Here is a 23,318-nt window from a genome sequence, read left to right as displayed (position 1 = left end):
TCCGTTAATTAAGGCTCTCTGCTCCTTACTGCCCCCAGCATTGTGGGGTGTAGGGGGAGAAGGGAGACTAAGAGGGCAGGGGGGGTGGCTCCTCAGGGCCCTCCCTCCCCTCCATGAGCCATAGATGTGGGGGTAAAACACTTTTATTTGCAAGCCCACAAGCCTGGGGCCAAGGAAGGGTGAGACCCACCACCCTCCAGCTGAGGGGGGCCAGGAGGGACCACCCCCCATCTCTCCCTGTAGGGCTGGAGGGGATGTATCAGAGCAGCCCCCCCGTCCTCATCACTGCTGGGCCATCTTGGCTGCCTCCGTCTTGATGAGCGTGATGAGGTCCTGGTTGATGAGGAAGACGAAGCGGAGGCTGGCGATCTGCAGGGAAAGCAGAAAGGTGAGCAGGACTGGACCCCCCCTATTGCCCTGAGCCCCCCCCCAACACACACATAGACACACTCACCTCCACCACAGAGTTATTGTTGAGCTTCCACTTGTTGCCACCAAGCACAGGACGCCCATCAATGTAGATGGGGCGCCGGCCCTCGTTAGCGATGAAGAAGTCCCCGTTATTCTTCAGTTTGATGACACCTGGAGGGGGGCAATACAGTGGGGAGGGGGGCACAGCTGCTGTGCCCTTGAGCCCCCCCAAACAGCCCAGCCCTGCTCCCTACCTTGCTTGCGGGAGATCTTCCAGGCCGGTCCCTCCAGTGCCAGGTCCACATCGATCTGGTTGTCCTTTGTGGCTCTGCCCAGCGTGATCTGGAGGAAGGAGAAGGAGAAGGAGGCGGCTATGGGAGCTCAGTGTGATGAGTGGAGCTCTGCTGGGGGGGCTCAACCCCACCCTCACCTCTCGAGAGCGCATCAGGTACCGCACCATGCGGCCCCGCAGCACGGCCAGAGTCTGGCTGTCAAAGTCCGGAGAGTTCATACCTAAGTAGAGAAACAGAGAGGATTGTGGATGGATGGATGGATGGATGGATGGATGGATGGATGGATGGATGGATGGATGGATGGATGGATGGATGGATGGATGGATGGATGGATGGATGGTCAGGCAGCCTCCCCCCACCCCCCTCTCACCTGTGATGCTGTCCACTAACACCTGCCACTTGTGCAGCTCCTGTTCCAGCTGTCGGATCTCCCGTTTCTGGCGGCGGTCGGCCACGGTCAGCTCTGTAAAAAGGAAAAAGAAAGGAGTGAAAAGGAGAACAACACACCCCCAACCTCCCCCATACACCAATTCAGATCCCACTTGCAGTGCTGAACTCACCGTGCTCCAGCACATCATCCCGTACATCCCTGCAGAGAAGGAGGAGGATGAGAAGATTCCACCCACAGCCCCCCCTGCATCATCCTCAGGGCTGCCCCAAACCTCACTTCAGCTTGTTGTCATCCAACATGTCCTCAGCATCCGAGAAATTGAGCACTTGGTCCCCCTTGGGGAGTGGCTGCACTGGAAGGAGCAGGAGAAAAGGGATTGCACGGGTTGGGATGCACAGAGAGGGGGACATAGGAGGTATAAGGAGGGGAGCAGGGCTCACCGGTTTGGTCATCCAGAAGGTAGTACTGCTTCATGAGCTGCCAGTGCAGCTGCAGGGCCTTGGCTGTCCTGGAGGGGTAGAAGACATCGGGGTGCTTGTGGAGGAGCTCCTGGAAGGTGTCGAGTGTGGGTTGGCTCATCTGCAGAGGGGACAAAGGACACGAGGCACAGAGGATGCCCATGGAAAGGCAGGTGCCAGCGTGAAGCCCTGCCTACAACAAGCCCCGACCCCACAGGCTCTTACCGATCCCACCTTGCTCAGCAGCTGCTCCTCAGCTTTGCTGAACAGCACCTTGCTCTGGATGGCAGCGATGGCCTCGGGGTGCAGCTGCCGCATGGCCTGGCAGGCCAACCTGAGGGGAAAGCGACATGAGAACCCCCCTCTGAGGGCAGCCCTGCCCTCCAGCCCCAGTCCCACACTCACTTGGAGATGATGGGGTCATAGAGCAGCGCGTACCAGCGCTCCTGGATCTCCCGCAGGTTGAAACGGCAGCTGAATTTCACACCCAAGTGCACAGATGTGAGGTCGTTGGTCTGGAAAAAGAACCCTCAGATGAAAGAAAAGCCACAAACATCACCACAGCAAGAGAGCCCAGAGCACAGCGAGCCATGGGGCTGTGGTGGGGCAGGCCTGACCTGCAGCACAGCATTGATGAGCAGGAGATCATCAGCAGGTTTCCAGCGGCCCAGATCCTTGGTCACCTGCAGGGGCTGTTTGCTCTTCTTCATCCGCTTGGCAAGGCTGGGGGCTGGCACAGGGCTGGGCGCCACAGGGGTGGACACAGCCTTAGAGACCTGGGGGGGCAGGGAGGGGTGGGAGAGTCACCCCAGTGACTCCAAGGGGGAAGAAGGGGGAGGTAGGTCCTCCCTGAGGGCTGTGGGACCCCCCCCAACAGCATCTCCTCCCCAGGAAGCAGGGATCATGGGGGGGGGGGCTGGTGGGGGTCACCCCATAGGCACAGTGGGGTCCCCCCCCCATCTCACCTTCTTCTTCTCGCTGGATGACGCCTCACTGCCCGAGCATCGCCCCGGCTCCACGCCTCCCTTGGCCCGGCTGGAGGACTTGGCCAGGCTGCTCTCTACCAACTCATCGTCGAACTTCTTCCTCTTGATGAACCTGCTCCGATGGACGCAGCGATGGGCGCCTCGCTCCCAACACCCCCCAATAACCCCCCCCAGTAACCACCTCCAATAACCCAATAACCCCCCAATAACCCCCCTCCAATAATCCCCCCAACACCCCAAATAAGCCCCCCAACACCCAATAACCAATAACCCCCAATAACACCCCCCATAACCCTCCAATAACCCCCCCAACACCCCCAATAATCCCCCCCAATAACTCCTCCCAATTACACCCCAATAAACCCCATAATAACCCCAATAACCCCCCAACACCCCCCAATAGCCCCCTCCAATAACCCCCCCAATAACCCCACTCCAATACCCCCCCACACCCCCCAATAATCCCCCCCAATAACTCCTCCCAATATACACCCCAATAACCCCATAATAATCCAATAACCCCCAACACCCCCCAATAACCCCCTCCAATAACCCAATAACACCCCCAACAACACCTCAAAAACCCCCCAATAACCCCCTCCCAACCCCCCAACACCCCAATAACCTCCCTATAACCCCCCCTATAACCTCCCAATAACCCAATAACCCCCCTATAACCCTCCAATAACCACCCCAATAACCCCACTCCAATCCCCCCAGTAACCCAATAACCCCTATAACCCCCCCATAACCCCCCAATAACCCATAACCCCCCCAATAATCCCCCCATAATCCCCCTATAACCCCCCTATAACCAATAAGCCCAATAATCCCCCTATAACCCTCCAATACCCCCCCAATAACCCAATAACCCCCTATAACCCCCCATAACCCCATAACCCCCCCTATAACCCCCCCATAACCCCCTAACCCCCCCCCATAATCCCCCAATAACCCCCCTATAACCCAATAACCCAATAACCCCCCCTATAACCCCTCCCGTACCGTGAGGAGCTGCGGCGTTTCGGCACGGCTCCCGTTGGCTGCACCGAGCCCCGCTTCGACCCCGACAGCGGCTCCTCGTCCTCGGACCGACTGGCCGCTCCCGACGCCATTAGAGGGGGCGGCCCGGGGGATCCTGAGCCCGTTACGGGACCCCCGGTGGGGATCGCAGCTCCCACAGGCCCCGCCGAGGCCTCACCATCACCGGCAGGCCGCCATGGAGAGCTACTTCCGGAAGCGGATATGACGTCATTGAGTATGCGACATCTGGTGCGCGCGGCGCCATCTTGGTTAAGGGCAAAGATGGCGGACGATTCATTGCTGGTTCTGGGGGGGATCCCCAGTAGGGCCGTGACCGTCATGAGTGTGATGGAACGAACGAGGCTGGAACCGTGGAGGGATTCTCCTTTTATTGGGAAGAGCGGCACTTGCGTGGGGGGGTGAGGTGTCCCTATAGGGCTGAGCTGTCCCTATGGGGATGAGCTGTCCCTATAGGGCTGAGCTGTCCCTATGGGGATGAGCTGTCCCTATAGGTCTGAGCTGTCCCTATAGGGTTGAGCTGTCCCTATGGGGATGAGCTGTCCCTATAGGTCTGAGCTGTTCCTATAGGGCTGAGCTGTTCGTATAGGGCTGAGCTGTCCCTTTAGGGCTGAGCTGTTCCTATAGGGCTGAGCTGTCCCTTTAGGGCTGAGCTGTTCCTATAGGGCTGAGCTGTCCCTATGGGGTTGAGCTGTCCCTATAGGGCTGAGCCATTGCAGCACTTTAGGGACGAGGAACCCCTGTGGGATATGGCAGCACTGTAGGGACATGGCAGCCTATAGGCAGAGCCGTGCCCATAGGGCCCTATGGGGTTGAGCTGTCCCTGTAGGGCTCAGCTGTCCTTTGGTGGACAGTCTGTCCCTATAGGACAAGCCATCTCTCTGTGGCTGTGCCTTGGAGACAAGCCCTGTGCCATGGGGCTGAGCTGAGCCTTTAGGAGCCATCACTTTGGGTTCAAGCCATGCTCGTAGGATGGGGCCGTCCCTATAGGGCTGAGCTGTCTCTGTACCCATTGAGGACAAGCCATCACTTTGGAGAAACACCATCCCCTTGTGGCCATGCCCTGTTCAATGGAGCTGAGCCGATCCTCCGGGACAAGGCACCACTTTGGGGCAGAGCCATCCCTATGTGTCACCAGAGGGTCCTTATAGGGCACAGCCAGAAGCAGGGGGGGTCCCACATACATCATCCCCCTTCAGTCCAGCAGCACAATAAGTGTCCATGGGGTTATGCTGAGCTGGGGGTGACGTGCCCGTCGCTGGGCTCGCTCCAGTTGACAGCCCACTCCTTCCTCTGGATGGTTCCCATCTTCTCCTCGCGGTATTGCTGCCGTTCCTCCCTTGGGATCTTCACTGCGTGGTATTGAGGGACGGCTGGGGGCACGTAACGAGCCCGGCGGAAGAAACCCAACTGCAGGGAGCAGTTTATAATGGGGATGGATGGATGGATGGATGGATGGATGGATGGATGGATGGATGGATGGATGGATGGATGGAGGGATGGATGGAGGGATGGAGGGATGGATGGATGGATGGAGGGATGGAGGGATGGAGGGATGGAGGGATGGATGGATGGATGGATCGGGTATGGATGGCCCATGGATGATGGATGGATGATGGGATGGATTGATGGCATGGAGAGATGGTATGGACATGGATGATGGATGGATGGCATGATGGATGCCGCAAGACACCCCCCACACCCCCCGCCCCCCGGATGGATGATGAAATGGATGGTATGATGACTGGATGGCATGGATGGCATGGATGGATGATGGCATCGGGATGGATGGATGATGCATGGATGGATGGCATGGCCATGATGGATGGAGGGATGATGGAATGCGATGGATGATGGATGGATGCGATGGATGATGCGGCATGCGATGGATGGATGATGGATGGAGGGCATGGATGGATTGGGCATGATGGATGGATGGGATGGGCTATGGATGGATGGATGGATGGATTGGCCATGATGGATGGATGGATGGCAGGATGGAGGATGGATGATGGTATGGATGCGATGGATGGATGATTGGATGGATGCGCATTGGATGGATGGATGGATGGATGGCATGGTATGGATTGATGGATGGGAGGGGATGGATGGATGCATGGATGCATCGGCCTCACCACGTGCAGCACACAACCAGGTGTTGCTCAGATATGGGCTCTATGCACCCACATCTCTGTTGCCCATCAACTCCCCCATTCTGTAGCACAGGGGCGAGCTGTTTACATTCGCATGGCTGCAAAACCAACCCCTGCACATCCAAGTGCTGGTGCTGCAAACCATCACATCCTGCAGCCCTGACACTGCACACCCTCTCCATCCCACCCTAATGCTGCAACCCCTGGCACAACCACACACTGGCACCGCAAACCCTCACACACCCGTGCACCATCACTTCAACAACCCTTGCAGCCAACCAACACGTAGGGAGGCAGCAACGCAAACCTGCAACCCCTTCTCTTCCCACCCTACAGCTGCAAACCCATAACTGCAAGCAGAGCCTGCAAGCTCCTCATTGCTTTGCCTGGGCGCACTGCCATGCCCTGCCACACGCATGCAGGAGGCAGCAACGCACCCTGCGTGTTACCGCTGGCCCTGCAGCCCTTGTTTGTCCATGTCCGAGGGCTGCAGCCCCCGACGTGCCCGGTAATAATTAGTGGAGTAACGGGAGGTCTGGGCTGCTCCGCTTGAAGAAGCCGCACTGGGGGGGAGGGAAGTGAGAAGGTGAGGATGGGAATGGGGAGCTGGGGGGGGGCTGCTATGCATGGCACCATATTGATCCTCATAGTGTGACACAGCCATTGCATGGCAGCCATATTGATCCTATAGTGTGACACGAGCACTGGCATGGCCACCATATTGATCCTATGATGGTGACACAGCACTCGCATGGCACCAATATGTATCCTATAGTGTTGACACAGCCACTTGCATGGCACCATATTGATCCTATTGGTGACCACAGCACTGCATGGCACCATATTGATCTATAGTGTGACACAGCACTGCATGGGCACCATATTGATCCTATAGTGTGACACAGCACTGCATGGCACCATATTGATCCTATAGTGTGACACAGCACTGCATGGCACCATAGTGGGCCAAAAGCATGGGATGGGGTGGCATTATGTGGCCAAAGCAGCACGGCACAGCATGGCACGGTGCAGCCTGTGCTGCAGGGAGGGGACACATCCTGACCTCAGCCCCATCTCTCACCTTCCAAAGGATGAAGATCAGCAATGCCAGGACCAGGATTCCAGCCAGCACAGCCAGCAGGATGACCCACCATGGCACACCACCAGCCACCGCCACACCGGGGTCCAGGTAGATGGTAACAGGGATCTGGGGATGGCAGCAGAGGTCAGAGGGCTGAAGGGAGGGGGTAGGGGGCAGGAATGGGGGGCACAGGGCCAGACCTGAGTGGAAGCATCTTTCAGCACCAGGTTCTTGATGGAGGAGGTCACCGAGACGCTGGCGCGCACAATCAGCTCCACCGAGGTGACATCCAGGTATTCCTGCAGCAATGGGGCACGGGATGGGGCATGGGATGGGGTGAAGCCCTGCATGGCCCCATGGATTCATCCCTGTCCCTGTTGTACCTCCAGGAAGGTGCTGTTCCACAGCCGTCCACGTGCCGTCAGCACAGCAGAGCGCTCGAAGCTGTAGAGTGGGCAGCGAAATGCCACGCAGCGAGCGGTGCCCTGGGCACAGTCCTGTGGGATGGAGGGGGGTCACAGCCGAGGGTTGGATAACAGCCCCAAATGGGTGAATCCCAATGATGGGAGCACCCAGCCCCGCTCACCAATGTGACATTCTTCCTCCTCTCTGCGGGTGCTGGCACCCACCAGGACGCCATAGGGGGCTCCTCGCTGACCTCAGCCTCTCCTGGTGGCTCCTGGATGATAAAGACACACGTGGGTTGGGCTGAATCCCACCCCCATCCCCACCCCCCTCAGCTCCCCTATATACCAAGGCCAGGCGCAGTGGATTGGCAGCAGGGCTGCACATTGTCCTCAGTCCCGGTGCAGCCACCAGCTCCAGCTGCAGTGGGTACAGCAGCCACTTCCCATTGCTGAGCTCATGGGGCCACAGCAGGGTGAGGAAGGCTGAACCCAATGTCTTCAACGACGGGCCCCTGTTGGACACCTGTAGGGTGATGTATTACAATGGGGCTGTGCTCTCCCAGCCCCACAAGATGCTCATATGGGGCTGAGCCCCCCCCCCAAGTGCACCCCACTCACCGTCACCTCGAAGATCACAGCGCTGCCCACCTGGCTCTCACGTCGCACCGCGCTCTCACCCCTCACTGTCCCCCCAAAGAAGAGCCGGGGAGGCACAGCCACACTATGGGGACAGCAGGGTCAACATAGGGGAGGGGGGGGTGGGATTGCAGCCCCCACCCCATTTCCACTCACCCTGTCACTGAGAGGGGCAGCTCAATGACCACACGCGCCCGAGCCACCACTGGCTCCAGGTCTGGCTGCTCACTGATCCTGGGGACAACAAAGGAGTTGGGGTGGGGGGCATCACAAAGCCCCTCAAACCCCCCCCAGTGTGGCTCACGTGGACAAGGCCAGCTCCACCGCCAGGTCTGTGGTCTGCAGGGTGATGCCCAGAGTGCTGAGGATGAGGTAGAAACGTACCTGGGGGGCGCAGGGTGAAGGTTGGGGGGGGTCAAGGCTGGGAGGGTTGGATGGGGGTTTTGGGGGGGGGTGCACTTACCTGGGCTCCCCTTTTCATGGGGTTCCCCAGCTCACACTCCACCTGGGAGCCGTTCTGGTTGGCCAGGCACACCACTGGCTTGTCCTGGGGGCAGAGAGTGGTCTCAGACTCCAAGAGACCCCCAGAACCAGCCCCATCCCAGAGCCTAAGCAGCCCCAGAACCCCTAAAACCAGCCCTGTCCTGAACCCCAGCAACCCCTGAGACCTCAAGGACCAACCTTACCCCAAACCCCAGCATCCCTGGGATCCTCAGAACCAGCCCCATCCCCACCTTAAACTCATGCAGCCCATAACCAGCTCTATCCCAAACCCCAACATCCCTGAGACCGGTACCAACCTCATACGAAACCCAGCGACCCCAGAAACAGCCCCATCCCCATCCCCACCACCCTCCCTCCATCCATAGCCCCGCATCCATCCCAACCCCTCACCCCCCAGACCCCTCCTCCATCCCTCACCGTTGCTGTGCGTCCATCGTAGGGTCTCACTGCGGAGTAGGGCAGCTCCTGGGGGAAGCGAGCAGTGAGCGCAGCCTCGTGGGCATCATCCCCATCCCGCTGCGGCTCCGTGGGGTCCGAGGGCTCGTTGGTGACATGGATCTCCAGGGCCACGTCCTTCTGGTCGCTCATGGCGAAGATAGCGGTGCCATCTGCCCCCCTATGACAGCCCCCGTGAGCCCCCCATGGGGGGGTCCATGTGTGGGGTGGGGGGACGGTGTGGGGACGGGGCTCACTTGGGTAGGGGCAGGAAATCAGAGTCCCCCAGGCGGGTGCAGAACTGGAAGCGAAGCTGCAGGTTGCTTTGGCAGATCTTATCATCCCCGCAGCCCTGCTTTAGGAAATGCACCTGCAAAGGGAACGGCGTGAGGTGGGACACCTGGAGCCGGCCCCATAGCCGGCCCTATAGCCAGCCCTATAGTCGGCCCTATAGCTGGCCCTAGAGTCAGCCCTATAGCTGGCCCTATAGCAGGCCCCTCACCTCAGCACGGTGGCTGCTGGGTTGCTGTGGGCTGAGCACAGGGGGCAGGGGGGGCAGGGTGGCACTACGGCTGTGCCGAGGCGTCCCAGCCCCCTGGATGCCATAGGCCAGAGTGACGGCGATGGGGCGCAGTTTGTCACGGATGCTGTCCTACAAAGGCAGAGCAAGGAGAGGATGAGGAGGGATGTGGGATGGGGATGGGGATGGGACCGGGGGCAGGGATGGGGATAACAGGGTAGGGATGGGGATAACGGGGTAGGGATGGGGATAACGGGGTAGGGATGGGGATAACGGGGTAGGGATGGGGATAACGGGGTAGGGATGGGATAACGGGGTAGGGAGTGGGGTAACGGGGTAGGATGGGGATAACGGGTACGGGAATGGGATAACTAGGGGTAGGGTGGGGTAAAACGGGGTAGGGATGGGGATAAGGGGTAGGGATGGGGATAACTGAGGGTAGGGAGGGGTTAACGGGGTTTAGGAATGGGGATAAGCGGGGTTAGGCGATGGGGAGGTAACGGGTGGCGTAGGAGGATGGATAACGGGGCGTAGGGTGAGTGGGGAATGACGGGGTAGGGATGGATAACGGGGTAGGGATGGGGTAACGGGTAGGGAATGTGGGATAACATGGGTAGGGATTGTGGGGATAATCCGGGGTAGTTGGATGGGGGGTAGTATGGCGGGGTAGGGAATGGGGATAACGGGGTAAGGGATGGGGTAACGGGGTAAGGGAAATGGGGAATAACAGGGTAGGGATGGGGATAACGGGGTAGGGATGGGGAAAACGGGGTAGGGATGGGGATAACAGGTTCCCACCTGGAGCTGGAAGGTGGCAGCGGTGCAGGTCCGTGTGTGCTGCCGGGGCAGCTCCACCGTGTTGGAGAACTGATGCTCGGGATCCGACGGCCGACGGCCCAGGAAGGTGACCCGGGGGGGGTGACCCAAACGTCTCCGCTCCGTGTCAGCATCAAACACGTATTCCAGCACTGGTGGGAGAGAGATGGGGCTTTGTTGGGGTCCCCCCCCTCTACAACCCTGGGTCTCCTGTCTCATGTCCCCATTGTGCTCACCCAGGGGTGGGCTGTAGCTGGCAGGGGTGGCCGTGTAGCTGAAACACGCTTGGACGTCCACGCTGTGGGGATGTGGGGCAGGGGGGAGGCGTGGGGGTGAGACGAGGCAGCGCTGACCCCTCCAGCTGTAACGTGGGGCTGGGGGATGGATGACACCCACCAGATGCCCTCGTGGTGCTGGCAGTTGTTCTGCTCCAGGTCGATGTTTGCAGGGATCAGGGAGACGTTCCGGGAGATGTAGACAACGGGGCAAGCTCTGTATGGGGAGCAGAGCGGGGCTGGGTGGGAGGCAGAGCCCTAAGCACAGCCCCAGCACCTGCACCCTGCAAATGGGGACCCCTGGGTGCACCAGGGGAGGGTGATGGGATCTTGGGGTGGGAGGTGCTTGGAAATAGCGGGGTCAGGTTAAGGTTAGAATGAGCTCAGGGATGGGGGATGCTGAGGGTCGCAGTGAGGGGATGCTGAGGGATGGGGGTGCCCTGTTTGGGGCCAGGTGCCCGCAGTGGGTGCTCACCTGTACAGCACCACGGCGTCAGACAAGGAGCCGACCAGCAGGTCGGGGTAGAGGTTCCCATCCACATCCACCCCCCCAGAGAGAGCGTAGCCAAACGTCGTCACCCCCACACCTTCCCCATCCAGCACCTGGGGACGAGAACAGCCGTGACACTGGGAACAATGGGAAGCAATGGGTGACCCCCCCCCCCCCCAACATCTAGCCCCATACCAACTCACCTGAGCCGGTTTCACCACGATGCCCAACTTGCTGCCATGGTAGATGTACACCTTACCAGCACCATCAAACGGGGCTCCCACAGCCAGGTCTGAGAGGGGAGGAGCAGTGAGGGGTGGGCACAGCAGCACTAAGTGGGGCAGCAGGACCCTCCATTTCCCCCCTCTCAACCCCTCACCCTCAAAGCCATCCAGGTTGAGGTCACCAGCAGAGCCCAGGGCGATGCCAAACATGGAGCCGTGGGTGCCGGTGAGGCGCAGGGGGGTGGCAGCATCCCAGTGCCCTGCGGGGTTGATGTAGACATAGGCAGCCCCCCCGATCTCAGCCTGGCGCTCGAAGAAGTGGGGAGCCCCCACCACCAAATCCATCCAGCTGTGGGTACAGTGGGCACATCACCCCATGGGACCACCCTTAGGTACCGTAGCACTGCAGCACCATGGCACCAACACACCATGGCACCACGGCACCGCACTCACCCATCACTGTTGAGGTCCAGCACCGCCAATGCGTATCCAAAGGCCGATGTGAGCTGCTCCCCAGGCAGCACAGCCTCGGGCACCAGGCGCTGGGCACTATCACGGCGCAGGATGACCACAGCCCCCGTATGGTTGGCACGAGGTGCCCCACTCACAAAGCTCAGCTCCCGGCGCCGCGTCAGCCCCGCGCCCGAATCCACTGAGAATCCTATGGGTTAATGGGGTGGGAGAGGGGTCGGTGCCCACCCCACCCCACAGCCCCGACCCCCCCCGCCCGTGGTGCCCCCTGTCCGTCCATCTGCCCGTCTCTCTCTCTCTGCTCGTCCTGCTGGCTGGGAGATCTGCCCTGCCCTGATGTGTGGATGGGTGAAAATGGGGATGGGGGCTTCGCTTGTGCCTCAGTTTCCCTGCATTTTTGGGGTATGGGGGTCCACCTTCAGCTCTGGTGCAGGGGAAAACAGGGGGGAGAGAGGAATAGCCCCCTCCCCCCATGGCCAGAAGGGAAGATTTTGAGGACAGAGCTGACTCAGAGCTCCCAGCTCACCCTCCCCAGCTGCAGATGCAGAGCCCCCAGAGGAGTCCCCGTGCCCCCCAGCAGCAGCAGCAGTGCCCGATCCCCCCCAGCAGCACAGCACAGCCCATGCCCAGCCCCCCCTCCAGCCCCCTCAGCCTCCCAGCAGGATGCAACCCACATGCAGAGACATCACAGGGGGGGAAAGCACAGAGACCTGGGCTGTGGGGGGGGGGGGGGGGGCACAGCAGGCTTAGCACACAAGTGGGATCCCAGGGACCCCCTCCCTCCCAGCACAGCAGTGGGACACGGAAGGGTCATAAACAGCCACAGGGACAGAGATGGGGACGGGGAGAACCAACTTAGGGGGGGGACAGGCATAAAATGGACACTCAGATGGTCCCAAGCATGAAGTGGGGTGGTACACAGCAATGTGTGTGTGGGATGGGGTGTGCAAGGGGCTGGGTGTGCAAGGGGCTGGGTGTGCAAGGGGCTGGGTGTGCAAGGAGCTGGGTGTGCAAGGGGCTGGGTGTGCATGAGATGCACTCTGCACATGCGTGTGCTCATGAGATGCACGCACAGCAAGAAGCCCCCCCAGCTCCACTCTGCTCTGCACAGACATGGGGAGGGAGGAGATGGGGTCACACACAGACACACACAGGGCTGTGGGGTGGCACACGGGGCCGTGGTGTGCTTGGCACCGCCACGCTTACGAACCCAGGTAGCTATTCTGGGGCACATCGCCCGCTGCTCCGGGCACCTTCTCGTTGGGGTCTGGGCTTTTGTACACCAGCTGGTCGGGGTCTGAGCTATCAATGTTTGTCACAAACAACAAACCTGCACCCACGGCGGGGCAGAGAGAGAAAGAGAGACGGTGTCATTGGGGGGCACGGGATGGGGCAGGCTGGAGCTGGGCATGGGGGGGACGTGGGGGTCCCCACACTGTGCCAGGCTCCGCCGTGCCCGTACCGAAGTAGCTGTTGGCGGGTACGGGGATGAGTGAGGGGTCCTGGTCCTTCTCGCCCCCGGCTTCATAGGGGCCGTCGTCGTAGCGCAGGAGATCGAGGGAGCTCTGGTTTAGCAGCTCCACACGCATGTTCCCTGCGGAGCCGAGGAGGGGTGAGGGGGTGCAACATCCCAGAGGCAAAGGGTGAATGGAGGGGTGGGTGTGTGGGGTGGGGGAGATGCCCCAGTGTGGGCACCTGGATGCACAGATAGACACAGCCATGCATGGATGCATGCACACACCTCTGTGCTCACACATCTGTGCATGCACTTAGCATGTGCACACACCCAGGCTCACAAAGCACACACACAGAATGGATGTGCACATCACACACACCTTTGCACACAGCAGGCAGCTCACACACGCACTCAGAGCACATGCACCCACGTGCTCACACCCACCATCCACGTGTGTGCCCACCCACCCACCCAAGCAGGGCCACCCATCCCCTTGCACACCCCCATCCACCCCACACTCACCCTTCCAGTTATAGGTGCCGGGTGCCCCAAAGAGGACGTAGTGCTGGTCGGGGCTGAAGGCTGCAGCCAGGCCCTGCTGGCAGAACCCGAAGCGGTCGTGGCCCTGCGGTCTCCCCTCGCAGAACTTCCACTCTCCTCCATCCAGCTCGTCATGAACCTGCAGGTCCTGGCTCAGCACGAAGCAGCGTCCGATCACATCCCGCGTCTCCAGCGGCTGCCGCACGCGGTTCCGTGCTTCGTATCGATGGGCACAGGTCTGGGTTTGAGCACTGCAGGGTCAGCATCGTGCAGCACCAGGACCCCCCCCCCCTTATTCCTCCCCTCTCCCCTTTGTGCTCACCACTATCTTGCCACCAGCGCCCTGGCTCTTCACGCTCACCCCCAGCCACTGGTTCTCTTTGCTCTCTCTTTGCAGATCCACTTTTGGAAGGGGAAAACACAGACAGCATCATTCCTGTGCCACCCCTACACCCCCCTCCTTAGACCCCACACTATAGGGGTCAGAGCCCCCCATTGAACATCCCCCTCACCTCCCTCATCAATGGGCACCCGCCAGCAGTCGGAGGGCTCGGGGGTCAGCGGGCAGGCAAAGAGCCCCCCCGTCCTGTTGGCTGCTTGGCTGGGCAGCGCTGGAGCCTGGGGGGCTCCCACCAGCAGCCTGCAGGGATGGGAACCCCATATCAGGGCAAGGGAACCCCCCTCTAAGATCACTGCCGTGCACAAGTGTGTGCATTGCTCACTTGCTGCAAGCATTGCACACTCAGACCCCCCTCTTTGCACCCTCCCCATTGACCTGCCACCCCCTGGGCCCCAACATTGATATAAAGGTGGAGGGGGGGGTTATGCTGGCTGGGCTACACCATGCATGCCCAGCTTGATGCCAGGGCTGCTATAACCACAGCATGGCAGTGCCCAGACCTCAATGTATCCCATCCCCCCCCGCAGCCCCCCCAGGTCCCATAAGGACGATGCTGGGACGTGTCTCTGTACCCACAGGAGCACAGCAGTGGTAGAACCCCATTGCTATGGGGCACCCGGGCACCCCCGTGGCCTCTCCCATGAAGACCAGTGGCCTCGAGGCACAAAGGAGCCCCAGGAGAGCTGAGCTGGTAAAAATAAACTGGAATTCACTCAAAATAACTCAGCAGCAACATGTCCAAAAAAGGAGGGAGGCAGAAGGAGGCACCGGAGCGGCCCCCAGTACCAGGCAGTGCCCGGGGTGCCCAGGCCAAGGGACCAAGTAAGGAGGCTGAGCAAGGGAGGTTGGAATGGGGGTGGATGAATGTGCTGGTCCCACATGCCCCATTCGCAGTGCTGGTGCCATATCCAGTGCTCAGCACTGAGCCCAATGCTGTGCTCAATGCCCGGTGCTGTGCCCAGTGCTCGGTGCCATGCTGCAGTGTCCGTGCTGGTGCTGTGTCCATTGCTGCTCCTGATGCTGGTGCTGTGTCTGCTTCCCATCCCGGTTCTCGGTGCCGTTCTCAGTTCCCAGCCCCACAACCCGACGGCAGCAGCTCCCCAAGCACCTGCCCAATGAACTCCGCCACCGGGAGCGAAAATAACCCCGGGGCGGACGCCAGGAATGCGGGGAGGCGGCGGCGGAGCCGGGAGGATCGGAGCGGGGGTGACACCGACAATCGGAGCGGCGCCATCCCGGCTGCCCCCCGGCTTAGGGCGGAGTGTGGGACCCCACGGTGAGACCCCGAGGTGTGGGACCCCACAGCTGAGGGACACCCAGAGTGTGGGACACCCATAGAGTGGGACCCCACGGATGCAGCTCCGTGCCCTCCCACCCAGCCCGGTGCCGGCGGCTCCTTTGGCACGCGGGTGGGCGTTGGGCATCTCAGAACCGGGCGAAGAGGCGGAAAGTGCTGAGATCACCTTCATAAAGACCCGAATCCCACCCTGATCCACCGCACAGCGCTGCCCCTTATAATAACCCAGGGTTGGATGGGGATGGGGATGGGGATGGGGATGGGGATGGGGATGGGGATGGGGATGGGGATGGGAATGGGATGGGGATGGGGATGGGGATAGGGATGGGATAGGGTGGGGATGGGGTGGATGGAGGAGGAGTGGGGATGGGTGGGATGGGATGGGATTGGGATGGGATTGGGATGGCGGATAGGATGGGATGGGGATGGGGATGGGGATGGGGTTGGGGTTGGGGATAGGGATGGGGATGGGGATGGGGTCCCACTCACCAGCTGGCCGGCTCGGGGCTGAGCTGCCGGTGTAAAGCCACCGAGAAACCGAAGAGGCTGCCCCGTGTTCCGTCCTTGAGCAGAGTGTTGGCAGCGTCCAGGTTAAAAGCCGACGTGCCCATCAACTGAAGGCAAAACCACGGCACCAACAGCCCCGGGATGGGCAGCCCGGCCATGCCCGCACCGCACCGCACCGCTCCGCTCCCTGCCGTCCGCCCACCGCCCCCGCTGTCCAAGCACAGCCCCCCCCCCCCCTTGATGGGCCACGCGGTGTCACGGCTGCGCGGGGACACGGGGCGGTGACACAGCACGGGGGGGGTTGGGTTGGGGGTTGGGTTATGGGGGGACACACGGAGCCGTGACACCGCACTGGGACGCTCCGCAGCCGCTGCAGTGATTGAGCTCCGTGCCAGGGCGATGCGCTGTGAGCTCAGTCCTATACGGCACCGCATCCCCCCGCCCCAAAGACCCCCAGCCCATATCACAGCCACGAGGGGACACACAGCACCCCCACCAACACCACCCCATAGTGCCACCCTGCGACCCCCACCCTGCCCTGGGATGCCCCCCACTTTAGGGCAGGGGCTCCATACACCCCCAACCTCCCCAGTTTCATGACCCCCCCCCCCAACCTGGCAGTGCCCTCCCACCCCTTTAGGGACCCCCCCGTTTAACCTCCCACCAAGCCTTGGAGAGCCCCCCCCCCCACAAAGAGGGTCCTTCCTCAGTGCCCCCCCCATAGGTCCTTAGGGACCCCTAAACAGAAAGAGTTAGTCCCTTTAGAGACCCCTAAACAGGGGGGGGATTGGGGGGGTGGGGGGGACACACTCATATTTTCCAGCTCTCTGCTATTTTTAACCACTCTCCAATGGCCCGCAGTGATATGTGGGAGCTGGCAGGGTGCTCCGGCCGTGTGAACGTGCCTGACCTTCCTCCTCCTCGTTAAAGCAATTGGGGAGGAGGGGGGTGGGAGAAGCTGCCGGCCCCCCCCAGCGCTGCCCCCATTTCCTGGCCCCTTTAAATCCCACTGTGACTGTATGGGCAGCGTGGGAAACAGCCACAGTGTCCTGGAGGGGAGTTTGAGTGGGGATCTGTGGGAATGGGGATGGGAATGGGAAAGGGAAGGGGAACAGAGTGGGAATGAGGGCTTGAATGGGAAAAGGGAGTGGGAATGGGGGCTGTAATGGGAATGGGAATGGGGATAAAGACATGGAACAGAAGGAGAATGGGGATAGGAACAAGAACATTCCTGGGCTGGGCTGAGCCCTCATCAGCCTGGTGCTCAATGGCCAAGTGTATCCCATTATAGCAAAGCTTATCCCATAATAACCCAGCCCAACCCATAACGGGCCCCATTAGGGCTCCAATGGTTCCCTATGGACCCAGCCACGCATCTATGGATCCCTATAAGCCCCTATGGCTCCTGCATCCCCCTCACCCCTACAGCTCATACCCCAACCCAGACCCCTATAGGTTCTTGTTCCCCTACAGACTCCCATAGCCATCCTATTAAATCCCTATTGCTCCTATAGGCTCCTTGTGCCCACATGGTGCTCTCAGACCCCTATAGCCATCCTATAGTCCCTATAGCTTCCCTCAGACCACTATACCTCCCATTTATCCCTATACCCTCCCCTATAAGCTCCCTGAAGCCCTATAGGTCCCCCCAAAACCCTCTGTGTCTCCCTATAGCCCACCCCCATACCCATCCTATGGGCCCTATAGGTTTCTCGTACCCCTATAGCCCCCATAGATCTCCATAGCTCCCCCAAGACCCCTATAGCCTTCCTTCAGACCTCTACATCCCCCCTATAGCCCCTATACCCCCCCCATAGCCCCTATACCTCCCCCTATAGCCCCTATAGCCCCTATAGCTCCCCTTATAGCCCCTATAGCCCTATATCTCACCCTATAGCCCCTATACCTCCCCTATAGCCCCTATAGCCCCTATACCCCCCCCATAGGCTCCCTGACCCCTACAGCTCCCCCCAAACCCATCTATCTCCCTATACCGACCCTATAACCCCCCCCAGTCCCCTATAACCACCACAACCCCCCTCCAACCCCCCCCTATAGGATCCCACAGCTCCCCCTGCAGCCATCCTATACCTCCTACACCCCATGGCACCTCCCCGTACCCACAATGCACCGCGGTGACGCACGGTGACGCACGGTGACGTCATACGTAAGCCGCCATGCTGTCCCGGCTGCTGCGGGAGCACCAGGCCCGGCAGAGCGAGCGGCGCGAGCTGCAGGGTAAGCCCGCCCCCCCCAGCCTTTCCCGAGAGCTCATTGGTTGGGAGGGGGGCTGCGCTGCTCGCTCATTGGTCCGCGGAGCCGCCAATCTGGGAGGAGGGGTGTGATGGAAGCGAGGGGGGGGATTGAGGGCGCCGCGCGTGACGTCACGGGGGGTGTGTGATGACGTAGCGCTGACGTCACGCCCCGCAGAACGGCGCCGGCGGGAAGCGATCGCCGCCGCCACGAGGTTGACGGAGGCGTTGGTGGATCATCTGAACGTGGGGTGAGGACCCCCATAGCCCCCGCTTGGGCCCCCTCCCCATCTAGTGCCCTATAGTGGGGGGGGTCCCATTCCCCTCTTTGCCCCCCCCCCCCCCCCCCCCCCCCAATCCAAACTCCTGGAGGACCCCCCCCCATATTTGCCCCCCCTATGGTGGGACCCCTCCCCGCTCTTCCTTCTTCTTCAGACCCCCCCCAACCTTCAGTGTCCTCCACCCCTTTAGGGACCCCCCCCCCTTTCACTTCCTTCCACAAGCCTTGGAGAGCCCCCCCCACCCCCCACAAAGGGGGTCCTTCCTCAGTGACCCCCCCGCATAGACCCTTTAGGGACCCCTTGGAGACCCCCACCCCCCCAAATGGGGTCCTTCCTCAGTTGACCCCTCCCACCCCCCTACAACCCCCCACGTGGCCCAGGCCTATGTTTAACCAACGCAAGCTGGGACCAGGAGGTGAAAGACACTGCAGGCACAGGCTGCACAGTTTTGCAAGCAAGCGGCAGTGGATCACCTATGGTGGAGAACTTCACCAAGCCTTCAAGGTGGGCACCACCCCCCCCCCATCCCCACCCTCCCCATTTTCAGGCGTCTCAGCCGCACCCTGATACCCCCTAACTGTGTTTTTCCCCCCGTCCCCTTGGCAGAGATTGGTGACGTGGAGAACTGGGCTCGCAGCCATCGAGCTGGACATGAGGACCATTGCCACAGGCCCTGGAGTAACATCTACCCCAAGGGGCAGCTGCAACCTGCCTGCTCCTGAGCCCCCCACCCCCCCCCCACATCCCCCCAATTGGAGCGTGGGGACCCACCCGAGCAGAATAAAGGCGCAGTGAGGAGTGGCGTGGCCCCAGCTGCCCCCCCTAAGCCCCCTCATCCTCTTTAATGCTAAACCCAGCTCTGAGGCCCCTTTTTCTCTGGACAAAGGCTCCTTCGGGGCCGCTGTTAATCCCCAGGGACGGGGGGTGGCCGCGTGCCTGCCCCCCCCCCCTGCTCACCCACCCTTAGGAGGACTCCTGCCCATAGGCCCCAAGCACAGAGGGAGGAGCAGCTGTAGCCCCCCCCCCGGGCTCAGACCCGTTCTGCTGCCTCTGCTAACGCTGTGCCTGGAGCCTGCTGCCCCTGAAGGTAGGTGGGAGCCATAGGATCAGTCCCACCCCACACCTATGGGGCAGCTCAGCCTCTGTGTCCCCACATTGGGATGGGCACTGTGCGACCCTGTTGTCCCTGTGGGGCTTGGAGGAGGGGGGGTGGTTGGGAAGGGGGTGTTTGAGGCTGCTGTCCCTTGCTCAACCTTCACTTAACACCCCAGCCTCATGGAGGGGGGTTGGTGGGTGCTCAGAGCCCACTTAGGGGGCTGTAGAGGATGTGGGGGGGGGGTTAAACATGGGGGACGGGTTAGCTGGGGACATGGACAGAGCAGTGACAGTGTGTAGGTTGGGAAGCAGGGGGTATGTGGGATCATCTTGGCTGCTGGATGGGGCTGAGCTAAGAGATGGGGGGGGGTTGAAGCAGCTGGGACCCCCTAAAGCAGCAGCAGAGCCCAGTGCTGACGTACTGCACTCCGATAATCCCCTGCACACCACTCTGAACTGGGGGGAAGGGAAGGAGGGGACACAAACCCCCCCCCCAAAATAAACCCCATCCCCTCCAGGCTCTGCCATGTGGCTGTATCTGTTGCTGGCTGCGCTGGTCTGGGCCTTGGGTTGGCTGGTAAGGGATCGCAGAACCCTCCCTTCAGTCAAAGACAAACACGTCTTCATCACCGGCTGCGACAGCGGCTTTGGGAACCTGCTGGCACGGAGGTTGGCCCAGAGGGGCTTCAGAGTGCTGGCTGCCTGCCTGACCCCACAAGGGGCCGATGGGCTGCAAAGGGGTTGTGCTGGGAACCTCCGGACCACGCTGCTGGATGTCACCCGCTCTGAGAGCATCCGACGTGCTGCAGAGTGGGTGAGGGAGGAGGTGGGGGAGAAAGGTGAGAGGGGTGTATGGGGGTGGGTGAAGGGATGGGGAGGGACAATGTGGGGTGAAAGGGCTGTGGGGAAGGAAAGGGGGTCTATGGAGAGCTCTGTTGTGGGGTGAGATGGAGGCAGGGCTACTATAGTCCTCCCCAACGGGGATCCTAATGGAGGAAGATGAAGGTCAGCAGAGGGGCTGGGGGTGCTGTGCAGCAATTTGGGGTCCCTGGAGATGTGCTGTAGGGTGGGAGGCAGGAGGGAGCCCCTGCAAGGCTGCTGTATGGTGGGGGGTGGGAGCACCCAGAGAGATGGCTTTGCAGGATGAAGCCTGGGGGTCCCATTGGGCAGGAATTAAGGGGGGGAACCACAACCGCTCCTCCCACCCACCCCAGGGCTCTTTGGGCTGGTGAACAACGCGGGGGTGGCCAACCCCATCGGCCCCACTGAATGGATGCGGATCGAGGACTACAAGCAGGTGATGGCAGTCAACACCTTTGGGGCCATCGAGGTGACCCTACAGCTGCTGCCCCTCCTCAAAAGGGCACGGGGCCGCGTGGTCAACACCTCCAGCGTGCTGGGCCGCCTCTCAGCCAACGGAGGCGGCTACTGCGTCTCTAAGTATTGTATAGAGGCGTTCTCCGACAGCCTCAGGTGGGTCCCGCTATCCCCAGCCCCCAGCCCCAAATCCCCCCAGCCCCGTCCCGACGGCCACGCGCCCGCAGGCGCGACATGTATCACTTCGGGGTGAAGGTGAGCATCATCGAGCCGGGTTACTTCAAAACAGCCATCACCAACCTGGAGAGCATCGAAGGGTCGCTGCGGCAGCTCTGGGATCGGCTGGCACCCGAGACACAGCTCAGCTACGGAGAGGAGTTCTTCCACAAGTGTGAGTGGGGGGAGAGGGCAGCAGGGCCATCCCCTTCTTGAGCCCCATTGGGGTCGGCCATCCTCTTGGTGAGCCCCATTGGGGCTGGTCAACCCTCTTCCTTGGACCCCATTGGGTTGGCCAACCCCTCTTCCTGGGCCCTGATGGCGCTGGCCATGCTCTTCTGGGGCCCCCATTGAATTGTTCACCTCTCTTCCAGGCCCCATTGGGTTGGCCACCCCCTTCTTGAGCCCCCATTGGGTTGACCAACCCCTTCCAGATCCCCCAATGGGTTGGCCAACCCCCTTCTTGAGCCCCTGTTGGGTTGGCCACCTCTCTTCCAGGCCCCATTGGGTTGGCTGCCCCATTCTTGAGCCCCCATTGGGTTGGCCACCCCCTTCTTAAGCCCCCATTGGGTTGGCCACACTCACAGTCCCACCCCCCAAGCTCTGACCCCCCACCCCCCACCCCATCCAGACCTGAAGGTGCAGCGGCTCATCATGAACATCATCTGCGACGCTGACCTGGGCAAGGTGACGCGCTGCATGGAGCACGCTCTGGGTGCCTGTCACCCACGCACCCGTTACAGCGCAGGCTGGGATGCCAAGCTGCTGTGGCTGCCTGCCTCCTACCTGCCTGCCTGCATCGTTGACTTCGTGCTGGCCACTGTCCTGCCCAAGCCAGCCCATCGCGTCCGCTAGTTGCTCCCCCAGAGCAGCTTTCAGGACCCCCCCCACCCACCCCATGGTTGGGGGTCCCCCAGCATTGCAAATAAAGCACTCACCCTTGTGCTGGGACATGCATTCATGAATGGGTGGCTTGGGTGCACAGCCCATGGGGCAGAGACATCAGCACTGCTGTGCTGTGGTGGGCAGGGGGGGAAAAAGATGGATCCTAAAGCTGTGGGATCCCCCCAGACCCACAGGGACAGGGGAGGGGGCAGCACCCAAGGGCTCACCCAGGACCACCCACCCCCCCCAAACTCCCACCCAGACCCCTCCCCAGGCTCACAGCACTATCGAAGCTTTTCCTTTTATTTCCCAGCCCCTTGTGGCACACAGAGGGGGGGGGCTCCAGCGGCAGTGACAATTGGCACACTGGGGGCTTCACTCCAGGATGAGCAGCCCCCCCCCCTCCCACAGCCCCCTCTCCTTCCCACCTGGAGCCCCCCTGGGTGGGAGCAGTGAGGGCTGGGTGTGGGTGGGCTTGGCACAGTGCTTCTTGGGGGGGGGCTACATGACCTCGTAGCCGCTGCGGATGCCCTTCATCAGGCAGCAGGTGAAGATGATGCCCAGGATCTGGGGGAGAAAAGGGTGTAGGAATCACTCCCACCCCCCCCTTTATGTATATTGGGGGGGTGGGAGGGGGGTCAGAGCTGCTCCATACCTCAAAGAAGGCAATGCCCAACGCTACAGCGGCCACGATGAGGATGTTCTTCTTCATCCACACTTCGATGCCCTTCTGGCAGCCCTGGTGAGGGGGGGAGGGTGGGCTCAGCACCACGCAGTGATGGGGGGGCTGAGCACGGGGGTCCTCAGGGTGGGCTGGGCTGGGGTCTCACCTCTATATAGATGGTATCAGCAGTGGGGTGGACGTTGCAGTTGGTGGTGTTGACACGGCAGCAGGAACGAGGCACGGTGTCGTTGACCCGGAACCGCTCGAGGCTGGACCAGTCCGTGTAGTTGTTGGCACCACAGCAATGGAACTGTAATGAGAGAGTGTTAATTAAATTAAACCACGGGGAAAGGAGGAGGGGCTGGGTGGGGGGCGATGAGGAAGCTTCAGTCCTTGCTTACATCCTCCTGCAGTCTGTCCACTGCCTCCGTCAGCGGCGCATCCTCACCATATTTACGCATGGTTTCCCATAGTCCGTCCTCCAGCACAGTGCGAACCTGGGGGGGGGCACAAACAAAAAGGGGGGGTCAGGATGCAGCCACAGAGGGGGCACAGCACCCACACACCATGTACCCCCTCCCACCTTATCCTTGAAGACGTAACCAGCGATGGCAGCCGCGATCTCCACCAGGAAGATGATGCTGAGCAGGACAGCGAACTGCAGGGATGGATTCATGGTTAAAGGGGTCAGAACCACCTCAATCCCCCCCCCCACCACTCACCGTGGTGACCATGCAGTAACTCTCCTTCCAGGCCCCGCAGCAGCCGAAGAAGGAGACGAAGAAGATGATGATGCCCACCACCATGATGGCAACT

General features: G+C 61.0%; 5 protein-coding genes across 8 annotated transcripts in view; 2 read left to right on the top strand and 3 right to left on the bottom strand.

Moving 5' to 3' along the window:
- Nucleotides 1-125: 125 nt before the first annotated feature.
- MCRS1 (microspherule protein 1) lies at nt 126-3,919 on the bottom strand. The gene is made up of 13 exons (XM_015886970.1): nt 3,545-3,919; nt 2,519-2,651; nt 2,171-2,329; nt 1,959-2,068; nt 1,779-1,887; nt 1,536-1,674; nt 1,372-1,447; nt 1,265-1,293; nt 1,075-1,167; nt 842-924; nt 666-753; nt 455-582; nt 126-369 (listed from the first exon to the last, which is right to left on the bottom strand). The coding sequence occupies exons 1-13, from the start codon at nt 3,901-3,903 to the stop codon at nt 283-285; spliced, it is 1,593 nt and encodes a 530-aa protein (XP_015742456.1). The 5' UTR covers nt 3,904-3,919; the 3' UTR covers nt 126-282.
- Nucleotides 3,920-3,934: 15 nt separating this feature from the next.
- Nucleotides 3,935-16,016, bottom strand: ITGA7 (integrin subunit alpha 7). Of its 4 annotated transcripts, XM_015886963.2 has the most exons (26): nt 15,775-16,016; nt 14,101-14,228; nt 13,911-13,990; nt 13,571-13,826; nt 13,055-13,186; nt 12,803-12,922; nt 11,575-11,782; nt 11,277-11,470; nt 11,101-11,189; nt 10,883-11,010; nt 10,529-10,624; nt 10,369-10,430; nt 10,115-10,284; nt 9,299-9,448; nt 9,054-9,166; nt 8,779-8,977; nt 8,321-8,404; nt 8,162-8,241; nt 8,014-8,091; nt 7,840-7,942; nt 7,568-7,744; nt 7,401-7,493; nt 7,198-7,311; nt 7,015-7,113; nt 6,815-6,940; nt 3,935-4,990 (listed from the first exon to the last, which is right to left on the bottom strand). In XM_015886963.2, the coding sequence occupies exons 1-26, from the start codon at nt 15,948-15,950 to the stop codon at nt 4,808-4,810; spliced, it is 3,438 nt and encodes a 1,145-aa protein (XP_015742449.2). In that variant the 5' UTR covers nt 15,951-16,016; the 3' UTR covers nt 3,935-4,807. The 4 variants fall into 4 exon arrangements, with proteins under 4 accessions (XP_015742449.2, XP_015742450.2, XP_015742451.2 ...); XM_015886964.2 differs by lacking the exon at nt 12,803-12,922; XM_015886965.2 differs by lacking the exon at nt 13,055-13,186.
- A 1,883-nt stretch (nt 16,017-17,899) lies between these two features.
- On the top strand, nt 17,900-19,070 carry BLOC1S1 (biogenesis of lysosomal organelles complex 1 subunit 1). The gene is given in 6 exon segments (XM_032441064.1): nt 17,900-18,030; nt 18,223-18,295; nt 18,696-18,711; nt 18,934-18,963; nt 18,965-18,997; nt 19,000-19,070. Coding segments are annotated over 6 exon segments (261 nt in total). The 5' UTR covers nt 17,900-17,969; the 3' UTR covers nt 19,048-19,070.
- Nucleotides 19,071-19,125: 55 nt separating this feature from the next.
- RDH5 (retinol dehydrogenase 5) lies at nt 19,126-21,927 on the top strand. Its single transcript, XM_015887010.2, has 5 exons — nt 19,126-19,412; nt 19,939-20,259; nt 20,635-20,893; nt 20,965-21,128; nt 21,585-21,927. The coding sequence occupies exons 2-5, from the start codon at nt 19,947-19,949 to the stop codon at nt 21,806-21,808; spliced, it is 960 nt and encodes a 319-aa protein (XP_015742496.1). The 5' UTR covers nt 19,126-19,412; nt 19,939-19,946; the 3' UTR covers nt 21,809-21,927.
- Nucleotides 21,928-22,125: 198 nt separating this feature from the next.
- CD63 (CD63 molecule) overlaps nt 22,126-23,318 on the bottom strand; it is a 1,354-nt gene continuing 161 nt past the window's right edge. Inside the window, exons 2-7 of the mRNA XM_015886923.2 lie at nt 23,225-23,316; nt 23,086-23,160; nt 22,904-22,999; nt 22,669-22,812; nt 22,494-22,577; nt 22,126-22,405 (exon numbers count right to left, since the gene is read on the bottom strand). Coding sequence (XP_015742409.1) covers nt 22,340-22,405; nt 22,494-22,577; nt 22,669-22,812; nt 22,904-22,999; nt 23,086-23,160; nt 23,225-23,316 — 557 coding nt within the window. The 3' untranslated portion in view covers nt 22,126-22,339. The remainder of the gene's footprint in view (nt 22,406-22,493; nt 22,578-22,668; nt 22,813-22,903; nt 23,000-23,085; nt 23,161-23,224; nt 23,317-23,318) is intronic.

The sequence above is a fragment of the Coturnix japonica genome, linkage group LGE22C19W28_E50C23 (genome assembly GCF_001577835.2).
Source record: "Coturnix japonica isolate 7356 linkage group LGE22C19W28_E50C23, Coturnix japonica 2.1, whole genome shotgun sequence".
Taxonomy (NCBI): domain Eukaryota; kingdom Metazoa; phylum Chordata; class Aves; order Galliformes; family Phasianidae; genus Coturnix; species Coturnix japonica.
This window is presented reverse-complemented; position numbering and strand designations above follow the sequence as displayed.

Bases quoted from the DNA above. Each gene is read 5' to 3' on its own strand.
- ITGA7 (XM_015886963.2), bottom strand. From the start codon at position 15,950: ATGGCCGGGCTGCCCATCCCGGGGCTGTTGGTGCCGTGGTTTTGCCTT. The intron at 12,923-13,054 runs GTACGGGCACGG...CCGTGGGTGCAG, and splicing joins ACCCGCCAACAGCTACTTCG to GTTTGTTGTTTGTGACAAAC. The intron at 6,941-7,014 runs GTCTGGCCCTGT...TGCCATCCCCAG, and splicing joins TGAAAGATGCTTCCACTCAG to ATCCCTGTTACCATCTACCT.
- RDH5 (XM_015887010.2), top strand. From the start codon at position 19,947: ATGTGGCTGTATCTGTTGCTGGCTGCGCTGGTCTGGGCCTTGGGTTGG. The intron at 20,894-20,964 runs GTGGGTCCCGCT...ACGCGCCCGCAG, and splicing joins GCGTTCTCCGACAGCCTCAG to GCGCGACATGTATCACTTCG. The intron at 21,129-21,584 runs GTGAGTGGGGGG...CACCCCATCCAG, and splicing joins AGAGGAGTTCTTCCACAAGT to ACCTGAAGGTGCAGCGGCTC.
- MCRS1 (XM_015886970.1), bottom strand. From the start codon at position 3,903: ATGACGGTCACGGCCCTACTGGGGATCCCCCCCAGAACCAGCAATGAA. The intron at 1,168-1,264 runs GTGAGTTCAGCA...TCCTTTTTACAG, and splicing joins GGATGATGTGCTGGAGCACG to AGCTGACCGTGGCCGACCGC. The intron at 583-665 runs GTAGGGAGCAGG...GCCCCCCTCCAG, and splicing joins GAAGATCTCCCGCAAGCAAG to GTGTCATCAAACTGAAGAAT.